The sequence below is a fragment of the Aegilops tauschii genome, chromosome 4, assembly GCF_002575655.3.
Source record: "Aegilops tauschii subsp. strangulata cultivar AL8/78 chromosome 4, Aet v6.0, whole genome shotgun sequence".
In the NCBI taxonomy this organism is placed as follows: domain Eukaryota; kingdom Viridiplantae; phylum Streptophyta; class Magnoliopsida; order Poales; family Poaceae; genus Aegilops; species Aegilops tauschii.
In genome coordinates, this window is record NC_053038.3 from 308,273,999 (window position 1) to 308,292,520 (window position 18,522).

General features: G+C 46.4%; 1 protein-coding gene across 1 annotated transcript; it reads right to left on the reverse strand.

The window, feature by feature from the left end:
* Nucleotides 1-434: 434 nt before the first annotated feature.
* On the reverse strand, nt 435-2,690 carry LOC109732684 (protein transport protein yos1). Its single transcript, XM_020291878.4, has 2 exons — nt 2,536-2,690; nt 435-996 (listed from the first exon to the last, which is right to left on the reverse strand). The coding sequence occupies exon 2, from the start codon at nt 992-994 to the stop codon at nt 758-760; it is 237 nt and encodes a 78-aa protein (XP_020147467.1). The 5' UTR covers nt 995-996; nt 2,536-2,690; the 3' UTR covers nt 435-757.
* Between the last annotated feature and the right edge of the window lie 15,832 nt (nt 2,691-18,522).

Consider the following 18,522-nt stretch of genomic DNA (forward strand, 5'->3'; position numbering starts at 1 on the left):
CCAGATGAGTAAATGTCCTAATCTTTCATTCAAGAAAACAGTCGCAGCTGTTATCATGAGTACCCAGGTCAAAATACAACACCAATTACAAGACTAGAGTGTAGTAAGCATGTGAATAAAGGAAAACAAAATCCTGTGTGGAGCACTAAGCGTGCAGCATACTTTTGTCTGACAAACAAAACGCAAACCTCTGTCCAACTTGCAACACAAAATGTGTGAATGGGTCAATCATCCTTCTCACATAGCTTGATCATCATCTAAAGTTGAGAAGCTCAGCAAGAGTTTAAATATAAAAGCAGTGCCAGCACAATGTATACAGTACTACAACAAAAAACACCTTCACAAAAACAACCGAAAACAAGAGACTAGGCTCAAAATGATTCCCAAGGAAAAGGATATACAATCAACAACTAAGACGGCAAATAAGGCAAAACTACAGAAAACGTTGGTTCTGCCACCAGATAATGTCATTAACCGTAAGCAGTACCGATGTTTAAATTAGACTGAACATTTACATGGTGATCAAGGTAGCGTAAGTGCATACCCCCACACCAATAGCAACAGATGCATGCATGATTCACAAGTCATACAGGAGGAAAGATTACCCTCAGAGCAAGGAGGGATTTACAGCAACAAAGCCAACAGGCATTCAAGTCAGCGTGAACATCCTTGCAGCAACTTTTGAACACGATTAGCTTTCACATAATGCTGGAACTGAAATCAGTTCAACCCAACAGCAGAGACACGACAAAGAGCCTCAGCCTGACACCATTTTCACAACAATGATAAGAACATTAAGCGCTATCAAGGGCATCCGCAAAAACTGAGTGGCGTAGATGAGCCCCACGATCTGCCCCTTCAACGACTTTGTTTGCCCATTTCCTGAAACTTCAGACATGCTCCATCCCCTGGGACCAAGAAAGCGGTCTTCATTCAGGATCGCCAAAGAATTTGCAAGAAGCAAAAAACCCTCCAGCAGCATCCACAAGCCCATCTCTGTATATGAATACCATAACTCTGTTAGTTGAAATTTTTGGTACTTATGTGCCACCAATCATAACTGAACCAACAGACAATTCTGTCAGCATGGATTCAACATAGCAAAGTAACATCATCTTCTGAAACATAAACATGACTGGACAAGAAAATACACTAACACATACGTTATGACTTCCACCAGGCCCAGATGTGGCACTAGAATGTTAATGATATACCATGAAGTTTCTAAAGTAAATTTCAAGGTTCACTGGGAAAGATCCCTCCGTCACAGGAATGCCCATGTCAGCAAACCATCACTACGGAAATAAGGTGACCAACACTGAGAAATTCACACTAGGGAGTATATGAACAACTAGGGAATTTCTGAAAATCACGCTAATTAATAGGGAACAATCCAAGGACTGCAAACCAGGGTGCCGTACCAGGCGGGCAGGCCTAGCGCGAAGCACAGGGCCCATTTTTTTCAAAAATAAACTGCTATTTGTAGTATCACTTCAGGATAACTGAGGATGGTAACAGCGAAGAAAGATATGGTAGGACTCAATTGTTCACAGCAGACAAAAAAGGCTAGAGCAGTCCGAATTACAATCCAGGCAAACTAGGGGTTCGCTTACCGGCAAAAGGAATCGAAATCAGATGGATGTTTGACTGGTGATGGGGATTTGAAGTTCCAAAAACAGGGTTATGGATTACGGTGGAAATAAACTAAGGTAGCGAGAAGCCCTGAGCCCCTGACAAACTGTTTTTTTTTTCTTTTCTTTTCGGCTTAGGAAATTCAAGCTTACTATCAGTCTTGAGTTGTGCAAAGTGCTTAACACCCCTAGACTTTGATGGTCTTTTTTGATTTATATCATGGCCATATAGGAACACAAAACAGCAACCAAACCAGCAGCTTGCACTATCAGCGTATCTCGTTATCTCGGGTCTTGCCGTTGTCATCCATCTATATAAATTCAGGACAGATTTTATAAACTAATAAAGGCATGGGCACTGATAATATTGACATCATTTGCATCATCAAAACAAAATAAAATATATGCACAAATTATTCAGGAAGTTAACATATTGAATTTTTGTGATTGCATAACTATTTTTTTCTACCTACTGATTCCTTCTAATTTCCACAAGCTAGCAAACTCTTGGGGACAGATCACACAGATCCATGATAATCACAAAAATTACTAGCCCAATAGCTCACATAGATGCATGCTAATCACACAGATCCATAGGAGGAGGAGATTCGGGACAGAGCATGTGGATGGCGGCTGTGGGCGTGCGTGTGCGTGCGGGGCAGGGGTGAACGCGCGTGCTCGCGCATGGGTGCGTGTGGGTGCTCGCGCCTGTACAGGGGCGAGGGGAGCATCTCCCATGGCCACGGCAGCCATGGCAGGGAGCTCGGCTCCGACCAAAACGCGCGCAGGGAACGGCAGCACCCCGCCTAGCCGCCTGCTCACATCGGCATCGGCAGAAGCAGCAGCGCAAGGGGAAGAGGGAGATGAGAGGGATCCGAGAGGGAGGGGAGGAGGAGAGTTCAACCTCTGCGCGGTGAGGATGCGCGCCGGCGACGTGCTTGCGAGGCGACGGGGCGGCGAGATCCGTCCGCAGGAGAGAGGAGAGGAGTGAGGAGAGCGACGCGAGTGCGGGTGTGAATCGACAGGGAGAGAAACCCTAGTCCTCTTGCTCGCGTGGGTGCAGGCGTTTTTTTACACAACCTTGCAAATTTTATTAAGTCGTCACAAGTTTACAGGACGAAGAGAAGATCCCAATGGCGAACAGGAGACCATGCTCTATGAGATTGTGAGCCTTTACATTTGATATTCTTAAGACCAACTTTAATGGGGCGACCCATTTTGTCCGCCGTCGTGCCGACCTAAATGGACGCGCGTCCGCTTTTCGTCCGCGTGCGACTCATTCCCGATCCATTTTTTAGGCGGATTACGTCGGTGCGGACACGTGACGGACGCGCGCACGCTCGCCTTCTCCTCCTCGGGCTCGCTAGTCGGTGGCACATTGGCCTCCCCCCATCCAACAGCAACCCTCGCCCGCCTCCTTCGTCGCCGACGCCGCCGCCCATTTTGCCGGCGACTCTGCCAGCTGCCGGCGCCTCCACATCCGCCCAGCAACGCCGCCCATTCCCACGTCGCCCGCCACCGCCGTCTTAACGCTGGGGAGCCGACTGCTTCCCACCCCGCGCCCCCACCCCCACCACACAGCCGCCCGCGACCAAGAAGCCGCCTCGCCGCCCCGGCCAGATCCTCACTGACACGCTCATCGGACGCCGACCCACTCGTCGGACGCTGGCTGGGCAGCTAGCTGGTCCGTGCACGCCGCGACTCCCTTCGCCGGCCGTCTCCTTCGTCGACGCCCGCAAGTTGTTCGACAGTTTGCCAAGGTGCAAAATGGACTCCGCCGACGAGTTCTTTTTCACAATTTTCTTTGCGACTCCGACGATTCGTTGCCCGACGAGGAGGAGGAGATATTGGTTGCCGTGTTGGTCCATCACCACCTCAACAGCCAGCGGCCGTTGTTCCGTGCCTCCATTCCGGGCCACCTTCTGGCATTGCATCGCAACCGAGAGAGCGGTTATTTCCTTCTTTGGAAGGACTACTTTGATACAACAAACCCGTTGTTCAAACATCAAAAATTCCGCCGCCGTTTCCGTATGAGTAGGCATCTTTTCAACCGTATTAGAGAGGGGGTGGTCGGCTATTATGACTATTTCGAGTGCAAAGAGGATGCCGTTGGCAAGATTGATTTCTCCTCTTATCAGAAATGCACTGCCGCCATCCGAAGGCTTGCATACGGAGTGCCCGGTGATCTCATTGACGAGTACATCCGTATGAGCGAGTCTACATGCCTAGAGTCCCTGTATAAGTTCTGCAAGGCTGTTATTGCTGTGTTTGGCCCTGAGTACTTGAGAGAGCCAACAGCTGAAGATACAGCCCGTTTGTTGGTGATGAATGCCAGCAGGGCTTCCCAGGGATGCTTGGCAGCATAGACTGCATGCACTGGGAGTGCAAGAACTGCCCTTCTGCTTGGTAAGGGCAGTATAAAGGCCATGTCAGGGCTTGCACTGTCATACTAGAGGCCGTGGCGTCTCGAGATCTCTGGATCAGGCACTCTTTCTTTGGCATGCCTGGATCACACAATGATATCAACGTGCTTCAGCGCTCGCCGGTGTTTGCTAGGCTTGCCGAAGGCAACGGCCCACCGGTGAACTTTACTGTCAACGGCCACAACTACGACAAAGGATACTACCTGGGTGACGGTATCTATCCTTAGTGGACCACTATTGTCAAGACAATACCCAACCCTGTCGGAGAGAAGAGGAAAAGATTTGCCCAAGAGCAAGAGAGTGCTAGGAAGGATATCGAGCGTGCCTTTGGTGTTTTGCAATCTCGATGGGGCATCGTTCGGTATACTGTTAATACCTGGAGCACGCAGAAACTGTGGGAGGTGATGACTGCTTGTGTGATCATGCACAATATGATCGTAGAAGACAAGCGTCCGGAACGTCTGTACGATCAAGGGTTTCAGTTTCAGGGTGAGAATGTCGTGCATGGGCATGGAGGAGCGGCAACGTTTGAACAGTTCACCCAATTTCATCATGACATGCGTGATTGGGAAACTCACGTGCAACTGCAAAATGATTTGGTTGAGCACATGTGGGCTCATGTTGGCAACCAATAGATGTATCTTCTTTTATTTGTTTGCAAAACTATGTGAGACATTTTTTTTATTCGGCTTGTAAAACTGTGCTATTTTATTCGGTTCAAACTATACTATTTTATTCGGTTCAAACTATGTTATTTGACAAATTCATCAATGCAAAGTAGGGCGGCCAGCCAGCCACGCCGGCACATATGGGTCGGCGCGCTGCCGACCCATATCTAAAACAGGGCGGACGCTGGGCGGGCGGCCGACCCAAACTGATGAGGACATCAATACCATTGTTGCACCCACAGCCCCTGCCGCTATACATACTGGACCAATTACTAGAGCTCGCGCACGCCAATTAAATTACCAGGTACTTTCGTTTTTTGGTAATGATTCTAATGTTCATGAGAATATGATGCTGCCTAAATTGGATACATTTGTTTTGCTTACAAATGAAGGGCCTAGCTTTGAGAAGGATGAACATTGGAGCAAGAACAAGCATGGAGATGATGGCATGCGCATGGGGAACAAGAACGGAGTTACAAGTGATGATTTCAGGACGTTGAAGCCACCATAATGCGTGCATGAAGCCTTGGACGAAATATACAATATGCTACTTCATAACTTTCGTCCAGAGGCTATTCTAGGTGCTGCGTCACCTTATTATTGGGCCAGGCCCATGTAATTTCGAAATACATAACTATAGGCTGTTTTTAGAGTCCGTATGTGTGGGGAAACAAGAGATAGGGTTGGTTTCGGACCCCTTCCTCAAGGGCCACGAAATTCCCCCCTCTTCCTCCATATATACAGCCCTTAGGGTGTCGTTTAGACTTTGGTTTTTGTTTAGATTAAAAGTTCGCCATAGCTGCAACTTCACGTACTTCGTTTGTGTTCAACGACCAGACAAAGGCGTCACAGAACTCCACCTTGATCAATAAAGTTTTCATCTTATATTCGCAATATCCAGATTGCAATCTCAGATTCTTGCTTGTTCTTCGTTTGCTCGCAGGAAACAGACCCTCGTGGTCAGGTTGATCGTGCTCCGGCGTGGTCGATAACCTCTCGGAGTTGGTTTAGCGATTGCTAAGGCGCGACGTCCTCGCATGTTCGTAGTCGGATCGTCAAAGTCGACTTCCACCAAAGCGATATCCATCATCTCATCGAAAGACGGGACACCTTTGCCTCTATCACAAACGGACAAAAAGCGGACGAAATCATCGTCCGTTTAGGTCGCCCCATTGGAGTTGCTCTAAATTCATAACTAAGAGCATGTCTAACAGACCATGTATACTCGTGCGAACTGTAAAATTTTGGTGACTATACGGGTTTGACCCTTTTTTGGGTCAGACTAGAGCCCGTATAGTCGCCCGGCCCGTAAACAATTTTACGGTGGCCCACATACCACCGCCCCCCTCCCCGAGGCGGTATATCTAGGGGTTTGCCGCGAGTATATGGGCCGAAACCCTATCCCCTCGCCGCCGCGATTCCCCATTCCCCATTCCCCTTTCCAATTTCTCGTCGCCGGTGAGAAACCCGCCACCCCCGCCCACCGATCTGTGACGATGTGGAGCTCTGGTCGGCGCGGTGACGGCGAAGACCCAGAGCGCAAGCGCTGCATCACCTCCGACGCGGCGCGCAAGCGCGCGGCCAAGCGCTACACCAAGTACGGGCTCCCGGTGCCGCTGTCCCTCCTCCACCACGTGATGGAGGAGTACGGCCTCCGCCATGCGTAGCGCTCCGGCGCGGGGAGCTCATCCAGCACAGGGAGCTCTTCCGGCGCGGGACTGCTTCCGGTAAAGGAGAGGGAGTCAGGCAAGCTCCGCGCCGTCAAGATCGAGCCGGGAGGAGCGCCCATGCGGCCGCGGCGTTATCGGCCCGGAGGACTACCTCATTGGGCCCAACACGGAGGCCTTCGAGGCGGCGCTCACCGAGCGCATTGCGCGCGAGAGCAGGAGGAGGAGGACGTGCGTCGCCGGCGGGACGAGGAGCTCAGTGACCTCCTCTTCGAGCAGGCGCTCGCCACCGCTCACGAGTTCGACGAGAAGCAAGCTGCATGGCACCGCGAGTAGGAGTAGCAAGACAAGAAGTACATTGACCTTGTCTCCTCCTCCGACGACGAGTGAGCGCCGCCGCCGCCGCAGGGTCGCCGCTGCACCCGGAGAGCTTCCGTGAGCTCCGATTGTGCCTAGATTAGGGTACGGCGGCATCGCAATGTAATATAACTTTCCAAATGTAGCTATGATCGAACTATGAATGTGGTATGTGTTCTTCAATTTCACTCGGAAATGCTTTCTTTTAAAATTTACGGTTTCAAATACGGTCTCAGTTCAGCCGCAGAAGAATTCACCCCTCAAACCTCTAATCTCTCGGCCCTTATTCACGATATAAGGGCCACTGCTATACGTGGTCTATTAGAACTGCTCTAAAGATGCTAGAAGCAAAATCTAATAAGTAACTTTGATATCTGTGGTAACAGCTCCATACGTAGCTGAGCTCCTGCTCTTGATTTTCTCCACAATCAACTTGCAGTCTGAAAAGACGAAAATATGATGAGCATAAAGGTCCTGCACAAGAGCTAACGCTTCCATGATGGCTAGAACCTCAAGTGTAGAAGGATCAACCACGTGTGGAAATATCTCGCAAAAAACACGTATGGAAAGAACATCGTAGACGCGCACATGAACGTTCCCCCGGTCTCGGCATATTGCACCGACCGTGCCGCAAATTCCATCTCTTGATATCGTTACATCAACGTTAATTTTCACATGATTTGCCAGCAGAGGGATCCACTGGCTTGGCCTTGGTACTCGAGCTGTCTAAGTAGACACCGTGTGCTTATGTGGAAATTCAATATCTGACAAAAAAGACATAACAAACCATGGGTAGTTGACGTGCTTTGAAATAGGGACAATTGCATTTTTACTCCTAGTTGGTTCCTACCCACGGGTTTTGCCCTTACTTTTCGAGCTTGCTCAGTTTTGCCCTTACTTTTTCCACCGAGGTCCCTCGAATGCCCTTTGACCGTTTGACCAAAACTTTGAAAATTCATAACTAATTCATATGAACTCAGAAAAATGCAAATAACATATCAAAATGTTCAGATAAACATTACCTTTATGTGCATATCATTTGCATTCAGGACAAAAGCACCCTTTAAACTACCTGAGGTAGTTAATGTTATTAACATTATTAAAAATAACAAGGTATAAACAATATTTTTTTCATGAATAAAAGTTACATGCAAATGTAGGTGATGTTTTCTGAACATCCCAATATCTTATTTGCATTTTTCTGAGTTCGTATCAACTTGTTATGAAGTTTCCAAATAATGGTCAAAGTCGTTCGAACATTCTTAACAAGATGATACGAACTCAGAAAAATGCAAATAAGATATCTCGATGTTCAGAAAACACCACCTACATTTGCATATAATTTTTATTCATGAAAAAAATATTGTTTATACCTTTTTATTTTTAATAATGTTAATAACATTAATTACCTCAGATAGTTTAAAGGGTGCTTTTTTCCTGAATGCAAATGATATGCACATAAAGGTAATGTTTATCTAAACATTTTGATATCTTATTTTTATTTTCCTGAGTTCATATGAATTAGTTATGAATTTTCAAAGTTTTGGTCAAACGGTCAAAGGGCATTCGAGGGACCACGACGGAAAAAGTAAGGGCAAAACTGAGCAAGCTCAAAAAGTAAGGGCAAAATCCGTGGGTAGGAACCAACTAGGGGTAAAAATGCAATTGTCCCTTTGAAATATGTCCTCATGAATTGCCTTCGTTCGGGAGCTTTATCTTTCCCATAATGTGAAGATCAACCGTGTAAACTCATCCTACAACGGTGTGTCATTTCTGGCAAATAGCCACTCCTTTGCATTGGGCTCGGTGTTTTGGCACATATGTTCGACCATTTGCTCATCTGAGAGGGCCTAAACACTTCTCGACGTGCTACACTCAAGTAAATTGTGTCTCCAGCTGTCCGCTTCTCCGCACAACGCACATACAGGAGAAGTAGCCATGTTGCGATGATCAAGCAAGTCATTGGTCGGGAGAGACTGTCGAGCCAATCTCCAAGAAAATACTTTTAGTTTAGAAGAAGCACACATCCTCCAAATTGACTCCCAGTCGTTCGAGTTTTGCTGCCTGTTGGAGATGCCATGTTGTGCCTCCAGCCATTCTTCACCTAGGTTTTTTGTATTAAGGATCATGTTGTATGTTGGTCGTACGAAAAATCGTCTCTTCTGATTCGTTGTCCAAGCCCAGAAGTCAAAAACTCATCGGGTGCGAATGGGTATTCTCAAGATCGCTTCCGCATCGTAGGGTACGGAAGTTTCGTGCACAAGTTCCCCCCTCCAGGACCATCCAGCCTCTAATCCTTTCCCAAACTTTGTCCCTTAGATAGCTGAAAGTCCCATTGATGGAGTAACCCACATCCATGGGCATCCCGAGGTATCTTTCACTAAGTGACTCACTATGAACATTGAGAGAATCTTTTACCTCCCGTCTTAGGTTTTGAGGGCATCCCTTGTTGGAAAAAAATAGACGATTTCTCACGATTCATCCTTTGGCCAAACGCCGCACAATATGAGTCAAGCAGGTTTGACACTGCCTGCACACCCTGCACGGTTGATTTGAAAAGCAACAGGTTGTCATCGGCAAATAGCAGGTGAGGCTAACCTATGCGGGATGAGCTTATGTGATGAGGACATCAATACCATTGTTACACCCACAGCCCCTGCTGCTATACATACTGGACCAATTACTAGAGCTCGCGCACGCCAATTAAATTACCAGGTACTTTCGTTTCTTGGTAATGATTCTAATGTTCATGAGAATATGATGCTGCCTAAATTGGATACATTTGTTTTGCTTACAAATGAAGGGCCTAGCTTTGAGAAGGATGAACATTAGAGCAAGAACAAGCATGGAGATGATGGCATGCGCATGGGGAACAAGAACAGAGTTACAAGTGATGATTTCAGGACGTTGAAGCCACCATAATGCGTGCATGAAGCCTTGGACGAAATATACAAGATGCTACTTCATAACTTTCGTGCAGAGGCTATTCTAGGTGCTGCGTCACCTTATTATTGGGCCAGGCCCATGTAATTTCGAAATACTTGAGTATAGGCTGTTTTTAGAGTCCGTATGTGTGGGGAAACAAGAGATAGGGTTGGTTTCGGACCCCTTCCCCTAGGGCCACGAAATTCCCCCCTCTTCCTCCATATATACAGCCCTTAGGGCGTCGTTTAGACTTTGGGTTTTGTTTAGATTAAAAGTTCGCCATAGCTGCAACTTCGCGTACTTCGTTTGTGTTCAACGACCAGACAAAGGCGTCACAGAACCCCACCTTGATCAATAAAGCTTTCATCTTATATTCGCAATATCTAGATTGCAATCTCAGTTTCTTGCTTGTTCTTCGTTTGCTCGCAGGAAACAGACCCTCGTGGTCAGGTTGATCGTGCTCCGGCGTGGTCAATAACCTCTCGGAGTTGGTTTAGCGATTGCTAAGGCGCGACGTCATCGCACGTTCGTAGTCGGATCGTCAAAGTCGACTTCCACCAAAGCGATATCCATCATCTCATCGAAAGACGAGACACCTTTGCCTCTATCAAGTGGTATCAGATTTCCAGGTTGCTCGGTGAGATTTTACAGTTTTTCGTAGTTTAGATCGAGTTTGTTATTCATACCTATAGTCCACGAAAAAGCCAAAAAAATTAGGGTTAGTTCATCCTATCTGAACCAATCTGAGCCTTTGCATAATCTTTTCTGTGTTTGCTTTGTTGAATTTGCGGTTGCATCGTCGTGTCAAGTTGCTGGTCTTAGCGTCTAGTCCTTTAGAGTTTCGCGTTCTGTTCACAGGTTGTCACGTCGCCGCTGCCATATATCACCACCGCATCATCATCATCGCTGCTGCCATATACCACCACCGCACCAACTTCATCGCCGCTGCCATATACCACCACCACATATTCACCGCCAATCCGAGTCCATATACGCCACCACATATCCGCCGCCATCACGCCAATCCGAGTACACCTGCAACATATATCCTCCACCAGTCCGAGTTCCACCAGATTCATCTCCGCCACCAGTCCGAGTTCCACCAGATTCATCTCCGCTACCAGTCCAAGTCCAGTATTTTGTTACTCTATTTTGGATTTCCAGATCACGCCATACTCCGAGTCGTGACAGAGAAGGACTCCCAAACTTTTGTGTTACCCGCAGTAGAAAAATAGTTCCAGTTTCAAAAACAAAAAAACTAAGTCTAGAAAATTCTGGCTAGGCAGTTTTTAGACCATTTGTAGACTTTTTCGAAAAAAAATTGTTGCGGAGCAAAAAAACGAGGAAAAAAGTGCAAAAAAAAGTAAAAAAAAATTCAGAGTGTGCTCCTCCCTTGTTTACGTGCAGCGCCGTGATTTTGTTAGTGTTCTAGGCTCGCGTCTCTAGCACGGTCTAGCCTAGGACCAGCACAGTACCGTCGTTGAGCGTTTATTCAACTTTGCATATCTGAATTGATTATTGCTGACCCTTTTTGCTACCATATTATAAGCCTTCCCAGCTCCACATACATCTACGTCGTGCGTTTGACTCTCCCTGGTAATCGCTCTATCCAAGCTTTGAGAGTTTTGGCTACAACGGTTGCCGATCACCACCTGCTGCTGGGTAAGAACTGGTAAGAATTTGAGATTCGCTTGAAGGATTTGTGACACACCACCATCACCACCACTTCCTAGTAGTCTGTAGGATCATATTCTTTTGTGTTTCTATTGCTGCTAACCATGGCAGGATCACAAGCCGATGAGACTGATTGGGAGAACATGACGAACAAGGGGTTGCATGATAAATTTCAGCAAATGATGAGTGGCCAGGTGGGAGATGTGCTAAACAGATTTGAAGAGGCTATGGAGAAGATAGATGCCGTGGAGAAGTCGTTCAAGACAAAGCTGGATAACAGGTTTAATGAATTGCTCAAGCGTCTTCCCCAACCACCAGCGGTTGCACCTGTCGCACCTCTACAACAACAACAACCACATCTCCAACGCCGCCTTCCAAATCAAGTGGGACGAGCACAGCGCGTTCCAATTGAGACTGGTCAAAATTCGGGTGCCGCTGCACCTACTGTTGATGCTTCTTTGGCTTCTGCTACTGCGGCGGCTGAGGAGGATGACGATTATGCGGGCGATTATGAGGATGAGGTTGATCAAAATCAGAACTACGTGCAGCCACCAGCACCACCTCCAGCAGGTCGACCTCAGGTATATATTCACAACGGTAGGCCTGCACCACCACCTCAGGTACGAGATCATGACCATGTTCCTAAAATGAAATTGAATATTCCACCGTTTGAGGGTAGATATGTTCCTGATATATATCTTACTTGGGAGTTAGAAACTGAACAACATTTTACATGTTTACAATATCCCGAGGAGAGACGGGTTGCTGCTGCTGTTTGTGCTTTCACTAGTTTATATCCTATTCCAGCTACTTGGGCTGCTTTGAAAACTGCTATGCGTACTCGTTTTGTTCCACCATATTATCAACGTGAATTGCTTCAAAAACTGCAGCGTTTACGACAAGGGAAATATTCTGTAGAAGAATATTATCAGGAATTACAAACTGGCATGATTAGATGTGGTATTGTTGAGGAGAATGAAGCTATGCTTGCACGTTTTATGGGTGGTTTAAATAGAGAGATTCAGACTATTCTAGAGTATAAGGAGTATACAAATATCACTCGTTTATTCCATCTTGCTTGTAAAGCTGAACGTGAAGTGCAGGATCGACAAGCATTGGCGCGAACTAACTTTTCTGCAGGTCGACCTTCATCATGGACACCGCGTGCATCTTCTACTTCCAATGCACCAACACCTCCATCAGGTTCCACCTCCAGCCGTGATACAAGAAAGCAGGCACAACCACCACTATCTGCCAAGAGCGCACCTGCCGGGCCTGCACAGAGCTCTTCTTCTTCCATGGCATCAACAGGGCACACAAGTGATATTATTTGTCGTCGTTGTAAGGGAAGAGGACATTATGCGCGAGAATGCAAATCTCAGCGTGTAATGATTGCTACTGAGGATGGTGGGTATGAGTCCGCTAGTGACTATGATGAGGAGACTTTGGCTCTTATTACACGTGAAGAACATGGTGGAGATGATTTTGAAAATGAGACGCAATACATGGCTCCTGAAGACGCTGACAGGTATGAATGTTTAGTTGCTCAACGTGTTTTGAGTGTGCAGGTCACACAAGCAGAGCAAAATCAGAGGCATAATTTGTTCCATACAAAGGGAGTTATGAAGGAACGTTCTGTTCGCGTCATCATAGATGGAGGGAGCTGTAACAACTTGGCTAGCATGGAGATGGTGGAGAAACTATCTCTCACCACAAGACCACATCCACATCCTTACTACATCCAATGGTTCAACAACAGCGGCAAGGTTAAGGTAACACGTACTGTTCGTGTGCATTTTAGTATCTGTACATATGCTGATTATGTTGATTGTGATGTGGTACCATGCAAGCATGTTCCTTATTACTTGGTAGACCATGGCAATTTGATTAAAAAAATTGTACACCATGGTAGAAACAATCAGTATACTCTTGTTTATAAGGATAAAAATATTACTTTGCTTCCTATGACTCCTGATTCCATTTTGAAAGATGACATTAATAGAGCTAATAAAGCAAAACAGAAGAAAAATAAGAGTGAAAATCAGATTGTGGCAAAAGAATTTGAGCAACAAATGAAACCTAATAATAAACCATCTAGTGTTGTTTCTGAAATTAAATTGAAAAGTGCATGTTTACTTGCCACAAAATCTGATATTGATGAGCTAGATTTCAACAAATCTGTTTGCTATGCTTTTGTGTGCAAAGAGGCATTATTTTCATTCGAGGACGTGCCTTCCTCTTTGCCCCCTGCTGTCACTAACATTTTGCAGGAGTTCGCTGACGTCTTTCCACAAGACGTGCCACCGGGATTACCACCTATTTGAGGGATTGAGCATCAAATTGACTTAATTCCCGGTGCATCGCTACCCAACCGTGCACCATACCGTACCAATCCAGAGGAGACGAAGGAGATTATGCGTCAAGTACAGGAGCTGCTCGACAAAGGTTATATACGCGAATCTCTTAGTCCTTGTGCTGTTCCTATTATACTTGTGCCTAAAAAGGATGGTACATCGCGTATGTGTGTTGATTGTAGAGGCATTAATAACATTACTATTCGTTATCGTCATCCTATTCCTAGGCTAGATGATATGCTTGATGAGTTGAGTGGCTCTACAATATTTTCAAAGTTGATTTGCGTAGTGGATACCATCAAATTCGTATGAAACTGGGAGATGAATGGAAAACAGCATTTAAAACTAAGTTTGGTTTATATGAGTGGTTAGTCATGCCTTTTGGGTTAACTAATGCACCTAGTACTTTCATGAGACTAATGAACGAAGTTTTACGTGCTTTTATTGGACGATTTGTGGCAGTCTATTTTGATGATATACTGATTTATAGCAAATCTTTGGAAGAACATTTGGAACATTTACGTGCTATTTTTATTGCTCTACGTGATGCACGTTTGTTTGGTAACCTTGGGAAGTGCACCTTTTGCACCGACTGAGTATCTTTTCTTGGCTATGTTGTTACTCCACAGGGAATTGAAGTTGATAAAGCCAAGATTGAAGCTATTGAGAGTTGGCCGCAGCCCAAAACGGTCACACAAGTGAGGAGTTTCCTTGGCCTCGCTGGTTTCTATAGGCGTTTTGTGAGAGATTTCAGCACCATTGCTGCACCTCTCAACGAGCTTACAAAGAAGGAGTGCCTTTTGTTTGGGGTACCGCACAGGAAGAAGCCTTCACGGTATTGAAAGATAAGTTGACACATGCTCCTTTACTCCAACTTCCTGATTTTAATAAGACTTTTGAGCTTGAATGTGATGCTAGTGGAATTGGATGAGGAGGTGTGTTATTACAAGATGGTAAACCTGTTGCATACTTTTCTGAAAAATTGAGTGGGCCTAGTCTGAATTATTCTACTTATGATAAAGAACTATATGCTCTTGTTCGGACTTTAGAAACATGGCAACATTATTTATGGCCCAAAGAATTTGTTATACATTCTGATCATGAATCTTTGAAACATATTAAAAGTTAAGCTAAACTGAATCGTAGACATGCTAAATGGGTTGAATTCATTGAAACTTTCCCTTATGTCATTAAACACAAGAAGGGTAAAGAAAATGTTATTGCTGATGCATTGTCTCGTCGCTATACTATGCTGTCACAACTTGACTTCAAAATATTTGGTTTGGAGACCATCAAAGATCAATATGTGCATGATGCTGATTTTAAAGATGTTTTGCAGAATTGTAAAGAAGGAAGAACCTGGAACAAGTTTGTCGTTAATGATGGATTTGTGTTCCGTGCTAACAAGCTATGCATTCCAGCTAGCTCTCTTCGTCTTTTGTTGTTGCAGGAGGCGCATGGAGGAGGATTAATGGGACACTTTGGCGTGAAGAAGACGGAGGACGTACTTGCTACACATTTCTTTTGGCCAAAGATGAGACGGGATGTTGAGCATTTTGTTGCTCGCTGCACTACATGTCAAAAAGCTAAGTCGCGACTCAATCCTCATGGTTTATATATGCCTTTGCCTGTACCTAGTGTTCCTTGGGAGGATATATCTATGAACTTTGTTTTAGGTTTACCTCGAACAAAGAAGGGGAGGGATAGCATATTTGTTGTCGTGGATAGATTCTCAAAAATGGCACACTTTATACCATGTCATAAAAGCGATGATGCTGTTAATGTTGCTGATTTGTTCTTCCGTGAAATTATTCGTTTGCATGGTGTGCCAAATACTATTGTTTCAGATCATGATACTAAATTTCTTAGCCACTTTTGGAGATGTTTATGGGCTAAGTTGGGGACTAAACTGCTTTTTAGTACTACTTGTCACCCCAAACTGATGGACAAACTGAAGTAGTCAATAGAACATTGTTGTGGCACCCAAGTTTTTATTTGGATTTTTTTTTGAAAAGATTTTATTTGACTTGAGGGGAGTGATTTAAATTTTTTTATTCAAGAGAACTCTCCCTCTCATATATTTTCTTTATGGCAAAAATTTTATTTGGATTCACCCAAGATCTGCCTTTGACCTTGGGAGTTCTTGCTCTTCATTTGGACTCAAGACAAAATGTTTTTTTTTCATTTGGGAAAAGAACTTTTGAAAACCTTTTTCTGAATTTGCACTATGGCTTTTGGAAGGTACTTTGCCACTTTCAACTATTCCTTCTTGCCATGGCATAAGTGCAAATCCTCTCTCCTAAACACTCCCTCACCTCTGGATCATGATTTACATCAAATCCAGCAAGTTGAACCTCCCCATGTATTTATTTTCCATTCAAATTCTATTCAAATATTTTCTGCCTTCTATTCTACCTCTTGGAGATTTACAAAGGAACTCCATTTTCTGTTTGGACTTTTACCACCAAACTTCTTTCCCCTCCTAGTACTTTGAACCCTCAACCTAGAACCATGAAGATCCACTGGTCTCCAGTTCAAAATTTTCAAACTACATCAGCTGCAAGTTTGGACCAGATTTGGCAAATTTGGTGAAATTCATTCAAAACCTTTTCCAAAAATTCCAAATAAATTCATGCAGCCCCTGGGTGCTTTGAGTGGTCATCTCACCAAGTTACAGCTCCAGCAAAATTTACCTCTTTACCAAAACCTACTGTCGAACACCTGCAATGCATGGTCACTGTCAAGTTTCAGTAACTTCAGAGTTTCAGTTCAGTGCTTGCTGTCATTTTCTTCAGAAACGGGCATCAATCTCGCCAGTACCGCCGCGTCGCCTTGCTCCTCGTCCTCGCCCACTTGTTCCTGCACCGCACGAGCGCCTGGCACCTTGCGGGCGTCGGCGACGGGCAGCAGGAGGTGCGCCGCCCCGTGACCGACGCCGGCGGCGGCTTTGCGGACGCCAGCGGGAGACACGGCGCCCAAACCACCGGAGCCCGCCGCGTGGCCGTCCACTCCCCCGAATGCGCTGCCGCTCTCGTCGTGAACCGCAGGGCGCGGAGCGCGCTCTCTGCCGCCGTTGAGCCCGTGCGGTCACCTCACCGTGGGCAGACGCCATTACGCCAGGGCCAGCTCCGTTTAGCTGCAAAACGAGTCCCGTAACATCCACCGATGCTGCCCGACCGCTCAAACCCTCTGCCAACCCACTGCTCCGCCGTAATCGCTCGCTGGAGATTCTCCGTTCACGGCCACCCCGTCGATCTGCCTATAAATAGAGGTCCCGAGCTTCAACTCGAGCACCCACCAGCCCTGCACTTCCTCTAGAGCACGCCTAGCCACTGGAAGAGCCCCGAGGAGGTCTCCTTCCTCGACTCCGGCCGCCGCGACCCGCCACGGGATCCAGCCCGATTCGCCCCCGTGTGTGCTCTGCAGCCTCCATTCTCTTGCCAGTAACTTCACCATGCATCTCTCGTTCTGACCCGCACTTCAATTTGAAGCTTGCAGCCCTCCACCGGAGTTCCCCATCCTCACCCGAGCCGCCGTCCGCCGGAGATAGTGTCGCCGTCGACGTGGTGCTCCCCGTTGGACGAGTCCACCACCCACCGACGCGGAAGAAGACACCGAAGCTCTTGGTACCCTCCGTTTCTCCTAACTCGCCGTGGTTCGACGCCGGCGTCCACCGCCGTCTTCGGGCGCCGGCGAGCCTTTTCAAACCTGACATGCGGGCCCCGCGTGTCAGCCTCTGTTCTATTTCCCTGAACCGTTTTCTGTTGACGCCTTCGGGCAAAATACGTCTTCTCTCTTGCGCTTGCGCATTTCCAAACGAACCGTTTTCTGTTTTCTCAGTTAAAACCCTGGAACTTTTCTGTTTCATTACAGAAAGGTCCCTGGACAGAAACCTTTATAACTTTTTAATAAAAAGGTATTTTTGAGTGATTCTTTTTCTGACATTCTTAAAATTTTGTCTAGTTTTTTATGGGATTTATTTGGGAAATATTTGGCAAAGTTTCTGTGCATGTGTTGGTTTTCACGTTAGTACCCGTTTCGTGATTGCCGTAGGTTCCGGGAGAGGTGACGGAGCCGCGAACTTCGCCGAGCTAGATTCCGACTTCTCCGAACCAGGCAAGCATGTTTGGAAATTTGATATGGCAGAAGTTTTGCATGTTCATGTGAAAGTTTGTGTGTGGCATATGAGTGTCGGTAAATATCTCGTTGCTCGTAAGGCAACGACCCGGTTGTTCCGAAGTTGCGATGACCTCTGATGAGAGGTGGCCTAATCATGTAGTGACATGAAGGGCAGCAAGGTGGTACTGTTGTAGCATGCCAGCCTTGCGTCATCCGACTTTCTTCGACGTTAACATGGTTGGAGCCACGTTATCGATCTTTTCCCGCATGTTCCAAAGTTGCGATGACCTCTGATGAGAGGTGGCCTAATCATGTGGTGACATGAAGGGCAGCAAGGTGGTATTGTTGTAGCATGCCAGCCTTGTGTCATCCGACTTTTCTGACGTTAACATGGTTGGAGCCGTGTTATCGTCCCTTCCCCTTTCCGTGCTACCACATGTCTCATTGCCAGGATACGGTTTAGTAAGTTGGTAACCTCTTTCCGTGTACACACCAAACAGAGAGGCCGTGATGATGGTACCTTGGCCCAGGATTAAAGCTAGTCATTCGGTCAGGGGGCATGGGTGTTTCCGGTTGGGACCGAGAGGGGGGGCACCCCCTTATAGCGCGCGTATAGAAATTTGATCCCATGCTACGCGAGGTTGTAGCCTCCCCGACTCAAGGTTTTTCTTGAATGTTGCCGAGGGTGATCCCTGGCTTCGGAT

What these genes read in the sequence shown, in the direction of transcription:
- LOC109732684 (XM_020291878.4), bottom strand. Translation starts at nt 994, where the DNA reads ATGGGCTTGTGGATGCTGCTGGAGGGTTTTTTGCTTCTTGCAAATTCT.